Source organism: Scardinius erythrophthalmus (assembly GCF_964197995.2).
Source record: "Scardinius erythrophthalmus genome assembly, chromosome: 21".
Taxonomy (NCBI): domain Eukaryota; kingdom Metazoa; phylum Chordata; class Actinopteri; order Cypriniformes; family Leuciscidae; genus Scardinius; species Scardinius erythrophthalmus.
The window spans coordinates 33,576,256-33,590,273 of record NC_138241.1 but is presented as its reverse complement, the minus strand read 5'-3'; the positions used below and the strand labels follow the sequence as shown (position 1 = coordinate 33,590,273).

At 36.2% G+C, this 14,018-nt stretch overlaps 1 protein-coding gene across 3 annotated transcripts in view; it reads right to left on the bottom strand.

Annotated features, from left to right (window-relative positions):
- Nucleotides 1-6: 6 nt before the first annotated feature.
- tmem63ba (transmembrane protein 63Ba) overlaps nucleotides 7-14,018 on the bottom strand; it is a 41,564-nt gene continuing 27,552 nt past the window's right edge. For 2 of the 3 annotated variants that reach the window (XM_081351032.1, XM_081351033.1), the window contains 18 exons: nucleotides 13,290-13,432; nucleotides 13,100-13,151; nucleotides 12,904-13,012; nucleotides 11,767-11,837; nucleotides 10,695-10,775; nucleotides 10,262-10,385; nucleotides 9,467-9,600; nucleotides 9,199-9,336; nucleotides 8,138-8,291; nucleotides 7,923-8,029; nucleotides 7,724-7,810; nucleotides 7,211-7,276; nucleotides 6,927-7,089; nucleotides 6,646-6,751; nucleotides 6,352-6,519; nucleotides 4,138-4,253; nucleotides 3,977-4,039; nucleotides 7-2,977 (listed from right to left, as the gene is read on the bottom strand). In XM_081351032.1, coding sequence (XP_081207158.1) covers nucleotides 2,831-2,977; nucleotides 3,977-4,039; nucleotides 4,138-4,253; nucleotides 6,352-6,519; nucleotides 6,646-6,751; nucleotides 6,927-7,089; nucleotides 7,211-7,276; nucleotides 7,724-7,810; nucleotides 7,923-8,029; nucleotides 8,138-8,291; nucleotides 9,199-9,336; nucleotides 9,467-9,600; nucleotides 10,262-10,385; nucleotides 10,695-10,775; nucleotides 11,767-11,837; nucleotides 12,904-13,012; nucleotides 13,100-13,151; nucleotides 13,290-13,432 — 2,029 coding nt within the window. In that variant the 3' untranslated portion in view covers nucleotides 7-2,830. The remainder of the gene's footprint in view (nucleotides 2,978-3,976; nucleotides 4,040-4,137; nucleotides 4,254-6,351; nucleotides 6,520-6,645; nucleotides 6,752-6,926; nucleotides 7,090-7,210; nucleotides 7,277-7,723; nucleotides 7,811-7,922; nucleotides 8,030-8,137; nucleotides 8,292-9,198; nucleotides 9,337-9,466; nucleotides 9,601-10,261; nucleotides 10,386-10,694; nucleotides 10,776-11,766; nucleotides 11,838-12,903; nucleotides 13,013-13,099; nucleotides 13,152-13,289; nucleotides 13,433-14,018) is intronic. The other variant, XM_081351031.1, reaches the window with a different exon arrangement.

Genomic DNA, 14,018 nt, shown 5'->3' with positions numbered 1-14,018 from the left:
TGATATGGTTTTGTCAGTAAATGTCTATTTTATTGTTCAAAGACATGTAAGAGATTGAAGATGACACTGTACAAAAGATCATTTGAGGGGAGGTTGAGATACAAAACTATTAAAAACAGCAATCGCAAGCATAGTATGATCTTAAGGGAAATCTGAATGGACAAAAAGCAAACAATTCATGGTCGACTGTACATGGTTTTGCTGTCTAAGCTGTACAAATGTAAATACAGTTTAGTTTTCCAAGAGCAGCGCAATGCTTCTATTTACAAAAATATTACACCGATTTAACCTCTTCATTCCAGTTCAACAGCCAGTTAATTCATAAGATGGAAAAATAATAGACAAATGAAATAAATACTGTGGACAACATCTGTAACAAACAGGAAAAGTCATAAAGATGCATAAATAAATTATTGCCACTGCATCATGCTTCAAAACAGTGTTTTTCCTTAAACAGATCCAGGATGCAGTCATACGGACATCACCTACAGTATCTAAGCAGCAAGAGCGTCAGACGTACAAAGCACCGCAGTTACTCGTTGTCCAAACAAGATCAATTAAAAAAAAAAAAAAAAAAAAGAAAATGGCTTGAAATTGTTACATACACCATGATAATGTTACATATTTCACACAAAGTGCATAGCCTACAGTGTTATTTGCATTTAAAAGTTACAAAGCTCCTCAGTGATTGATAGATTAGTGTGATATACATAAATTAACTAAAAATCTCACTGATTAGCTTCCTAATGTTCTAATTCACAAGCTTACATACTGTACACCCGACGACTGTTTCAAGTCAACATTTGTTGCAGAAAATGACAGTTTAAACACTGCATTGCTATTCGTGTAAACAAATGACACAATGAGAACTATTTAGGTCCACTAGCAGGAAAGACTAACAAATTAAGGGCTGGACAGAGAAAATAAAATGATGTTAAAGCAAGTACTCGGGCACAGCCTTTGTCTGCTCCAATAACTTTCTTAAAAAATATTTCATTTCCAGTTCTGACTTGCATTTCAACAATGCACAGAGAGCAAAAATGCAATATGTATATAATGGACAAAGTAGCAAAAATGTCTGAATATGGCGACGACTAGATATAAAGAGTGTAGTTGTCAAAAAAACTAAACGTTTTAATAGTGGTCAATAAATAGTGGTCATTGTACTAGTTTTTGTATTCTTTTTTTCAGACTTCAACCACTAAATGATGCATAAACCCAGTCAAATGATCTCAGAACTGCAAGTGTCAGTGAACAGCTTGTAAATGCACACAGGTAAGAAGAACCATAGCATGGATTCTGTTATTTCCAGTTCTCTTGTAAAAATGCAAAGGAACACACCACAATAGCAACAAAGTAGGCCATATGAAAGACGCATATGTTTATATGACCCAGTGAGATTTAGCTATCATCATTACCCAATTTTTATGGTGTTCAGGGATTCTGGGCATGTTTCAATGCACTTTTTTTTTTTTATACAGTAATTTATAAGTAGTAAAATATGTTTAATGGTTAATGTCTACATCATCATTTGTTAGCGCCAATAAAAAATAAAAAATAATCTGATGAAACCATCATTTCATACCCATGCATAATAAAAAGAAAAATTCCACCTTAAGGTCCAAATAGGGAATCTGCTGTGCGTTTAAGTTCAATTTGTTACAGTATCAGTTTATTGACAGAACATTCCACAGTAGAGCAACACAAAGTTGGTCCATTTGATGCCTGATTCAGAAAGTAGTGTCATATCACGCATAGCGCAAGTATGGATTAGTAATGCAAAGGTTTACATTTAAACTCTTTGAATCATTGGATGGACCTTGAATGGTTACAGGGATAGCGAATTGCCTTCGAGTCTGTTAGTCTGAAAGTGGCTTTTCCAGTTGAGACAATTAGTGTTCGGTGACTGTTTTCCTCACAATCCGTTAATTCAGCAGGCTTGTGTGAGTTTTCCACTACTAATGGCCTTTGTGTTAAATACATTCACTTTGGTAGAGAAGAATGGAAAGTTGCGTGAATTAGGCTAATCTGCATGTCTTAAATATATTGTGCTATAGTGCCATTTCAGCAGGGCCAAGAAAATAATATTTGATTCTCTTGCCAAACTCAAAACTTCAACTCAACAGTCTGTCATTCTGATTGATGTTTATTCAACAAGCTTTTCGAAGATATGTTCGAAGATAAATTATCAAATCCACCTTCACTGAAATGTTTTGGGCCTCAGATAGTAAACATGGAGAAATTGGTATTGTAGATCATTGCCATATACGTCTTTTTTTGTACTTAACAGTTGCCAAACTGTATTAATTGACCATTATCCTATGCAACCAATGAAGAAATATCCAGATTTGGGGGTAAAATTTGACCTGTCTTTGTGAAATCCGCCCTTATATACAATTTTACTGCCCACCTGAGATAGCACTATAGCGGTTTCAATTCATCATAACATAGGTGAATTAAAATTTGAAATGGCAAATTAGTGATCATTACTATTTTTGGTATTATTTACTTGACATGCGCTTGCAAGGGCAAGAAATTTGGTACTGACCAAATGCTGTACGAACAGGGCAAACGATGCAAAGACGAATTATGAAACTATGATGAGCCAGTTTCTTATAGGTGGAGTACAATCACAAGCCACTTCAGATTCTTGACAATTGGCCATCCTGTCTCCAAGCCTTAATAATAAAGGAGTGTTTTAGCTGTCAGCTGTGATGGATTCACACACACACACACACACGCTCACACACACAAGTGTAGTGTAGTGAGGTGTAGTGGATCTCCTGCTAGTTTCTCTTAAGTTCAGTACATGGTGTGGCCCTGGCATGGGTCACTGATGCACCTCGTTCTCAATAAGGCTGTCCTCTCCGGACTGGAAATCGCCCTCCGTCACCACTTCCTCATCCTGTGAGGACGCCTGGCCCTCGTCCTCGCCAGTGCTCTTCTCGTCCTGTAAGACTTGAGCGACGTACGTCTGCTGATAATAGAAAGAATGTGAAGATGTAAAGCTGAGAAAATAATCAGAGCTGACAATATAGCAATACATCAATGCCATATGAACAACTACTACATAACTACTGTTGACAGTAAAAACTGTATTTGTATACAAACATTAAAATTACGCAAAGACGTTTTTCATAATAATACATTTATAATAACTTTTTAATGACATAATTACGTTGTTTCTACTCTTTCCTTTTTTGAAATATATAATTTTATATATTTAAACTTGTTTCATGACGAATTTATTCAAATATACACTAAATATTGAAAAACAGGTTAAGTAAAAATATAATGAATATGTAATATAGTGCATATATTAACAAAATACACCTCTCTAAAGCAAATTGTTCCAGCTGACTAAAGAGTTAATGGTCCCTGAATGGCTTTTCTGAGGTAAACATAACATCACGTGACATTGTTTACAAGCTGTTTTATTGAAGTGTTTCCGCGGTTGAACACTGAGCGATTGCATGAGACATCATGATACGTATTTGTACTGTATCTTTCAACATACCTTCAGATGTTCATTCATGCTTATTTTGAGCTTAAACTAGTAGTAAAGCAGAAGAGATGATCAGTTCAAGTGCCGCTCGAATTGAGGAGTCTACAGTATTTTGTCACACCACATTAAAGTGTGCCAAAGCAATATTTATTGTTTGAATTTTGTAGAAAAAAAAAGACAGAATTTAAAAGCTGAGACTTTCTTTTATATCAAAACTAACAAAACACAAAGCTTTTTGCGATTTATTGGATGGGAGGTGCTACAAAGTTTTGTTCATTAATGAAAACAGCATAGACTAAAATAATTGATTCTTGGAATTTAAGAATCGATATCATCGGTTCATCAAAATGAGAATTGATTAAATTCAATAATTTTTTTAACCCAGCCCTGCTAAAATCTAGGGATGCAAAAATTCTTTCTTGCTCAATATGATGTGACACAGATACAGCTTTCATGATTATGAAAACTTACCACAGACTTGACAGGTGGGGATGAACCTGGTGGTCGTCCATTGTCCACACCGTCCATGTCAACCTGTTGTGAATACAGGAAGATCACTTTGCTGATTAGAGAAAATGTTCTAGGCTAGACTGTGTATGAAAACTGAAAAATTAGATAAAATGGTTTCTGACCTTATAATTATGCGCACTGAGGTATTTGAAATGACCGAAGACGACATGGCAGAGGCAAATGATGATGGTGATGATCAGAACCACAAAAGTAAACATTGACGTTGGAGCGCTAAAGCCTTTAAAATTTAAAAAGCAAGAGAGAAAAAACATGTTAGAGACATGACAATCTTTGTGCAATTAATCTGGAGTAGTTTCTAAAGCCCTATTTCAATAGTAATCCTTTCTGACCACTGAAATGCACCACATGGTAACTGTTGCACTTTGTGGTAATGTGCACACATTTTAAATACGGACACTTTTATTACTGAAATGCTGGAAACTGTTTACAAGAATAATATTACATTCACCACTCCAATACTGTTAGTACTGTATATATATTATATACATTAAATTATTTAATTATATAGATAAATGAGGGCTTTTTTTTTATCTAATTAGTTAGACAAATTTGACTGAGAAATTACCCCCAAAGATAATTTAAAGCCATTATTGTGTACAAAAAGTAGCTTTATCATTTTTTATTTGATTCAACATTTATTACACATAATCTTTTATGCATCAACGGCCATGAGGGTGAGTAAATGACAGAATTTTCATTTTTGGATGAACTATACCTTTAATGGATTTTTATTAATATTATGGATTTTTTACATTTTTTTATGAAATGATACTCTAAATAAGAACCTAAATTGCCAGTAGGTGGTGGTAAATATCTAAATGAGTAAGTCATTGGGCCCTATCATACACTGGTGCAATGCAGCGCCAGGCGTGACGCAAGTGTTTTTTGCTAGTTTCAGCCCGACGCAGTTATCATTTTCACGTCCTGCATCACAATGCTTAAATGGCAAATGCATTTGTGCCCATCTGTTCGCCCATGGGATTGCTGGTCTGAGAATGAGGTGTGTTCAGGCGCATTGTTGGTGTGTTGCTATTTTGAGGCAACAGAAATAGACTGCGAAATATTTTTTTTGTTATTTAAAGAGCGCTTTAGTAATGTGCACCTATAGGCGGGTCCACAACGCAGTACACTCTGCCTATTAAACACACAGGGATGCACAGCAGCACACAAACTAGCCAAATATTACTAATAAAAGAATTACAATGTAAAAGATTAATATTGTGTACATAAAGATATGGTGGAATCCGGCTTGTCCCGTAGATAGTCTGCTTGCGCTCTTTAACCTCGCGCACGAGTTTCCTCTCTTCCGTTCAGTCTTTCCACTTGCAAATTCCACCCTGTAAATAGCGAATCTGCCATGGCGTGAGTGCAACTGGCTTTTAAAGGGAATGTGAGATGAGACTCTGATTGGTTTATTGCACGTTATGCCCAAAACACACCCATTACTCATTAAGAGAATAGGAACAACCCTTTTAGACCATGCCGACCATGTTTCCCGTCGTTAAACTAGCAAAAGTGGATTCGGACACGGCCTAAGTGCACTTGCGCCGTGCGCTTTAGACCATGCGCTTAAATCGTTAAAATAAGGCCCACTGAGTCATTAAATTTATTCAAATGGCTGATTCATTCAGGAATTAAGTAAATGGCTTTCTTTATGAATGGGCCATTTAATCATTGATTCACCCGATTGATTCGCTCAAAACACAGATTCATTTAGAAAGTACAACAGTTCTGCTCTGGCTTTATAGGTAATATTTTCATAAGCAAAATTGAGCAAACGCAGACAATATTGTGTCTAAACTATAACACAATATTAACTTAGTTATTGAACGGTTGTATAAAATCACATTTGCTATTCGGGACAAAAACCTCACTCGCGTGATATTGCGCTGCATCCATCATTTTGAGAGATAAAGTGCAAGATAGAAAACCATTTAAACTATAGCGTGTCAATTTTACAGATTTTTTCAAATGGGATATTTTAATAAAAAAATAAATAGGAAATGATTTTCCTATTATTAAATATGATTTTATTCATCGTCAAATATGATTATATTCTGACGATCACATGACTGATCACATAAACAGCAAGCGTTCCCGGGTTTGTAGAATCACAGAACTTGTTCCTCCGCCGTGAATAAATCACCATCCGAATGCACAAGTTTTGTCACTGAGGTGCCATGCAAATTTATTTTTACAGACGTCCCCATGAGAAACAACTACTATCCGAATAGGACTTTTTACACCTAACAAGGCTGTGTAGGAAGGCAGCTCATTAGTGTTTAAAACAGAGCCACTGTTTGGCGGTGTCTTACTTGTACGGACAGTAGAGAAGAAGAGCAGCCAGAAGAGGCAGAGGATGGGTGCTGCCACCACTTGGTTGACAGCTCCAGAGTGGATTTTCTTATCCAGTTTGGAGGGCAGGTAGGCATAATACATGTTATACCTGTCCACCAGGTGCTTCAGTAGCATATACATCAGGCCTGCAGACAAAATTAAAGTCAGACTGGTTTTAACACTGTTTGAAGATGATGTGAGTGGTGTTTGCCTGTGGAGAAACCACCACCACAATGCAGGAATTCTTCTTCAGTTAGTAATGCGCCACTCACCAAATGGTACAATAATTGGACAGGTGATGCTGTAGGTCATGACCACAGTGAAGACGTTCATCATCCAGGCATAAGCAGCTCCAAACTGGAACTCATAAGCTTGATGCTGTAACAAAACACAACCACACGTGAATCACAACATACGAGTTATTGAGCATAATGAGAGGAATTCAGAAAACAAAGGATTAAATACATTAATGGATGAGATATATTGAGTAATCATGTTTATATGGTTATAATAGTAAGGCTGATTATCGTTTACACTTGCAAACTACACAGACCTTCTTCACGTTGCGCCTCTCGGCAGCTGAACGTGCCAGGCACAGTCGGATCATGTACATGAGAAAATAAGGAATGCGTAACAGGTCCATGGCGTTACCGATGAAAGCAGACGCGATAACATAGTTCACAAAGAAAGCTCCGTTATCTGGAAGGAAGACACACCTAAAGGAAAAGAAATCAAGCCTTAAAAACTTGTATCTGCAATCTCAAAATGTATGTGCATAAACCAAATGTTTTGTAAATCCTTTAATCAAAACAGGATGTTAGAACTGCAAACCCTTACTCGAATCGGACTTTTGCCTGGTCAAGAAATGTCTTGTCAAAGAGCCACCGGAAGAAAACATCCAAACTGCATTTAGGAAAAGATCATATGAAATGTTTAATGCAAATGAAAAGCAGGTCAGTCCAAAATTACCTGGATCAAACAGTGTTTTTTTTTTTTTTTTTTTTTTTTTCACAAAAAGGCAATATTTGTATTTGAAAAATAATTTTCAGAATATACAAATTACTATAATTTCAAATTGAAATATACATATCATTATAAATTAGCACAAATTTGCATGCATCAATAACTCTGTCAAAATGTTGTTTATTCAGGATAATGTTGCAAAATACAAAATTGGGGCTCAGTTGCTATTGTGAAACATTGTTGAAGGATACAGTCAGTGTTCTTTAAAGTTATATGAAAACTTACACTAAAAAGTAACTGTATTTGGGATAACTGGGATAACTGTATTTTCTCATCATAACATCTGTAGTTCTAACTTTTCAATGTAAACCAGGTATGATAAAATACCTGCTTAAGCCCAGAGATGGCAGCAGCAGAACCATAAAGATGAGGAAGGTGTAGCATTTGTGCATGGTGGTTCTGTTCTCTCCAGATCTGAGAAGCAAAGGTCACATACTCTCTGAGTCCACCATAATATTTAGCTTAGCATCTATAAATGATGAAAGCATTAAAAAAATACATTGATATACAGGGTTTGGCATTGTACCGTGTCCAGTGGGCCTCAAAGAAGGCAGAGTAGTAGACGATGGTGGGGAGAAGGGCCGAGAAGCACCACAACAGCAGGGTGGGGAAGAACTGAGTGATGATGGGGTTCTGGAGGAACAGACACAGAGGGAAAGGAGGGAGGTGATGAGTGACAGAGTCATGACCCCCATAGTCACACTGCATTGTGATGTGCATGATGTTTAACAGTCTCCTTACATTTAGGTACTCCACGGGTTTGGTGACGTTGAACTTGTCCATGGTGGAGATGATGATGGCAGGGGTGGTGAGGAAGAAGAGCAAGATGAAGAGAAAGCAGTTGATGACAAGGCAGCGGAGCCACCAGTTGAGGCCACCAGTGGACAAATGCTCCCTGTGGAGAACAAAGTACAGGGTACTTACAAGATATATAACAATTTATACAACTACTATAAGTATATCCAACCTTACCTTGATGCATACAGTACATTTACGTTAAGCAGCATTTTCTATATAGAAAATCTGACCTACTTGATATTGTCAAAAAATTTAACTATATTATTGCCCAGTGATGTATATAAAAAGTTGGATAAATAGTACAACCTACTATTGTAATATTGAATATATTACATCCAACTTTATTCTCTTACATACAATACACTTCCAAAAAGGGATGTATACTACAGTATATAGCAATTCTCAGCTGCCTTGATTTTTTTTATTTCTTTGCAAAATGTAATTATATCCTTGGCCAGCTCTTTTAATAAAAGTGGATATACAAGTATGTCCAAATACATACAGCATATCTCAACTGCTCCATTGCTTGTATTGTCGCAAAATGTAAACTGTAAAAATGTATATTGTTGCCCAGCTCTAATCTGATAGATGCGACTACAGGGCATGAAGATATTAAAATATTATGAACATTAACATCATATTTGTAAAGCTGCTTTAAAACTATGTGTATTGTAAAAGTGCTATACAAATAAATTTGACTTAACAATACTGTCCAAAAATAGCCTAGTTACATAGTGCATATTAAAAATGGCAAGCCCTAGTCAATATCATATAAGTAATAATAAAATTAATAATTATATGCTTTATGCAACTTCCAGTCCGCAATGAAATATTGTTGTATCATCGATTTCAGATTTTCCTGCATGTAAAACAAATAGATGTACGGTTTATTCTGGCTAAGAACCGCCTATTAACACAGGAAGAAACTGACCAAAGTGGATCCTGTCTAGCACTTTGAAACTACAATCATAATAAATTCATGAGATTCAAGATGAGGATGTTACCAGTAAACATTCTGTGGATTTGGAGCATATGTGACTGTCCAGTTGAATGTGTTGAGCCCGTTGCTGTGGGGGGAGGACTTCGGCTCTCGTCGACAGTGGCAGCCATGACACTGACACGCATTAAAATCTTTCAGGATGCTGGGAAAGGAAAACACCAAACAAACAGATATTATGGTACCTCAAAGAATACAATGGTACTACCATAATCATTTTCAGTACTTTGGTAAGTGTCAACACACACAGATACCAAAATGTCTATTAGACTTACAGGGCTGTCATGGCTTCATTCTGGAAGGTAACAAAAGCCATTCCCAGAGGTTTACTGTTGACTTTCTCACGTTCTTTTCTGTATTCTTCCTTTAGTTTGGCCTCAAGGTTAGTGTAGTAGTTGACAGCCTCTTCCTGCAGGGATGGATTAACATTACAAGAGTTAGACATCACTACTAAAATACTTTTTGTTGTAAAGACCCCATGAAATAAAAATATATATGATATGATATTCTGGTCTCTAGATATGGCACAGGTCCCATCCTCAATGCAATGTGATTTTCTGGCCTGTTTGATCAACTGACATTGCATTTTTGCGCAAAAGGAAAGGTGCTTTAAAGGGAAAAATGTCCTCCCTGTAACTTACTAGAGAGGCATTACAGTCATCGTCCAGAAGGGGGGGATGTGTGCTATGGAAAAATGTCTCTTGTGATAAACTGTAAGTCTGCTTATCTAATGAGGACACTTGGGAGCTGCTTAATACACCCGCGCTGATGTTGAACATGTCTCACAGCAGCAGAGCGTACATCATCCTGACTAATATGACTGTAAATACAATGAAGCGGAATTACAGGCAGCAAGACAGCGGCTCTGACATCCTGACTGCGTGTCTAATGGGGAAAGGTTATGCATTCATGATTTACATTTGAATGTGAAGTGAAATGCATGATGGTTCATATACTAATACGAGATCTAGATACCCGCTGCTATTCAGAACACTTTGGGCAGAGTGACTGGAGAGGTTATACATTTATGTGACATGTGAAACTCCCATGAGCCTCAGGGTGACACTGACCTGCTCGCAGCCATTGATGATGCAGCAGCAGAGGTGGCCGCAGGGTTTGGGGTTAATCATAGTGGGAATGTGCTCCTTGGCCTTCAGGTCCGTGTAGAACTTTTTGCTGCGTTCCGCCTTTTTCCTGTAGCAATTTACATTAAAACATGATAATGTAAACAAATAAAATAAAAATTTCAAAGAAACAAACACATAAATAACTGAATTATGAACCTGACTGGGCAAGAGGCCTAATTTACCTGTCATTTACTATCTATCCAGTACATATCAATGCCATTTGATGCTGTCATTTTTATGCTAATTTTCTTTTATTTATAAAAAAAACGAAAAAGGAATGGACACAATTCGGCACCTTATTTATATAAAGTTCCTTGTGAACAATACTTAAAATAGTGACTGAAACTTGTCTCAACTCAGCTTGTAAAATTTTTACCTTTCAGACTCCAGAGACATAAGCTTGGCAACATCGTAACAAATGCGAGCATCCAGAACTATGCAGTTTTCATATGCTTTCCTGGATATTAAAACAAAGAGATAAAAAAGTGAGAACGTGTAAGAGACATAAAAATAAAATAAAAAATTCACACGAGGGGGACAGAAAGTATTTCTACTATTTCCCACTTTCTCATTTTAACGTGGCACTTGAACACAATGTTGATAGTGTTGCAGGAGCCAGACTTCACTATTGTCTGGCGCTCACTGTAGTTTCTGCTAGCCAAGAATTGCTCACTTAGTCAGAAAGCGACTGACCACCAAGTAAAATGAAGCCACTGCTTTTTTATGTGATGCACAGAGGCGAGTAAATCTAAAATCAATGATACCAAAATAAAAGACTGGCATGCAACAAATTGGTAGGCTTTTCAAATAATGACACAGCAGACTCTGTGAGACGATGTACATGCTGAAGACAGGAGTGGTACATTTGTACACTATGAAGTCAAAATTTCCATCAGTTGTATGGGAGTTCTATGATTTTTTTTCCCAGTTGGCTGCAGTAGGGCAGATTGCAATATGCTTTGAGATGCCTGTGAGACTAATGCTTAGGTATCAGTTCTACTTTATTATGTGTTTGTTCTACACATCCTCTTTATCCTCCATCTACACATCCTGCCTTCTATCTCTCTCTTTCTCACTCGGTCTGGTGGTCTGGACCCCATCTGTGTTTTCCCAGAAATCCTTGACATAGACACTGAAAAAGACATGTATTGTCCTGACACATTCTTCAGCAGTAAATGAGATTAGATAAACCGAGTGGATGGACACACTGAACGTCTTGTAGCCACATGACCACTTTCGAACAATTAAAACAGTTAAGGTTGTAATTTTCTTACATGTCTCAGGACTAAGCCTAGGCATCTTAGTGTGCTTGAATTTAGTGTGGGTTGGGATAGTTCACACCAAAAATGTAACAAATTATAATTACACACTTCATCTTTACTGATAATGAGAAGGTAGATCCTAATTTGTGTTGAGACATAAAATTTGTGTTTTCAGCAAGAACTTACTCAAAATGCTGCTTTATATCATTCTCTTCTGCATATTTTGCGATCCCGTTAATGAATAAAGTGCGTTTCACCTGTGAAAGGAGACAATGTGGAGACATCAGAGTACAGTTTGTTATCATTAGAAATATTATTTCAACCATAATATTGATTGATGCTCTATGTTGATCTCCATTAAGAGAGCAATTTCATGCAGCACTAAACTATAGACCTTAATCAGGATATACATATTTAATTTGATACAAAGGACAGCGAGTCTGTGAAGGGACATTTATCTGTTCTTATCATATCTGTTCACTTTGTTAAAAATCAACATGAAATGGCCAACCAAGTTTACATTCTTTGATGATTCATCTGTGCACATTATAATCATGTATTTTCATCATTCATGTCATTTTTCATCAAAACATAATATGCCTGTGAAACGACTTAATTGCCAAGCTCTCTTATTTTCAAACTCCTTTTTCACATTTTTCAAATTCCTAATGGATAAAACCAAGTCCCACCCTTCATTATTTTCAGGTTGAATATCCCGTTTCAAAAAATGTGCCAGATTACGCAAGAAAAGTGGGTTGCAATGGGCTATTTACCCTGATTTAGCTCATAACTCTCTCTCAGGGAAAGTGAAATATTTGAGTAATGAGGGTTTATGCCAAAATAAAATCTGAAAATAAAGAAATGTCCCTGGCTCAATTAAAATGGTTGTTACCGTAAGTAACTGAATTAAAACGTTAAAATTGGCCAGTGTTCTTCAGGGTTTAAAAGCAGAAATGTGACGCTTATAAGTTATGAGTTATGTTACAATTATTTTATGTGGTACAGAACATTATTGCTAAATATGCTGTGTAGGCTATCATTTACTATTATAGTTTTTATTTATATTTTGAATAGTTTTTATATTTTTATTTGAGTAGATCAAGTTAAACTAAATGAAAATGAGAAATGTTGCCTTGGCAACTAGCTGAAATAAAAAAATATATATATTTTTAAATCATTTTTATTTTATTATTAACGTTTACCTTATTTCAAGTAACGAAAATGTTGTTGTAATTAACTTTAATAACCCTGGCTGTAAATAGAAACTTGTACTGAACCCAGAGCATTTCTTTGAAGTGTTTTGTGTAAGTTGTCTCTGCTCACCAAGTCATCCTCTTTGTAGTGCATCTTTGATGTGTGTCGTCTCATGCTGTACACAGTCAGTAACAGATATAAGCAGGCAAATGTAGTGTGCAACCATAGCAGGTTATTACTGAAACAGAGAGAAAAAAAGAGCTGATGCATTCATCAACAATCTTTCAAAGGTCAAGTAAGTGCCACAGATAATACCCGCGCTTACTCAGAATATAAGTTGGCTATTGTAGTTCGCCCAAAACTGTAGGCATTATTTTCTGGAGGAAGAAAAGACAAGAAACAGGTTATAGGGTGTCTTTGGTCATATACACTCTAAAGGAAGAGAAACTCGAATGGCTGCATTCAGACACGCTGTATAATCCCAGATGACTCACTCTTAAACTTTCCTGACTCACCTAATAGGTCTCCTGAGAAGTTAACGGGCAGGACAATGCCCACAGAGAGCACGCCCACCACCACCAACAGACCAATGATGTGCCGTTGGAATGAGAGGTAGTGGACGGCATCCTCGCCACACTTCTCCCTGATCTCGTCATCTCTGGAAGGGTGAGAGAGATGTGTTAGTATACCATTACCATTTTTATTCATAATTGTACTGATAATTAAATTAACAATAAAATAATAATAATAATAATAATAATAATAAAATCTATACATTGTACAGCTGAAAAAGTAAACTAGACATGTTTAACAAGATTTCATCTTTAATATTAATTAGTTTGTCTGAATTTTTCATAGTTTTTTCTTCCATTTCTTCCAGTTCCATTTATTTGGTGCTTTGTTCAATCTCAAACCATTATTTTTATTTTTATTATTAAGATGTCTGGACAAGAGTTAACTGTAATCTGGGCAAACATTAAACTTTGCTGAAATTAAACATCTCACTTTGGTCTACACTTTAAGTGTTATGTTTGCTCTGCTAAACTATAATTACTAAAACTAAAACTGAAACTAAATAAAACAAAAACTAAATAGACGGCATCCTCGCCACTCTTCTCCCTGATCTCGTCATCTCTGGAAGGGTGAGAGGATGTGTTAGTATACCATTACGATTTTTATTCATAATTGTACTGATAATTAAATAGTTAACAATAAAATAATAATAAAATCTATAATTTATTAAT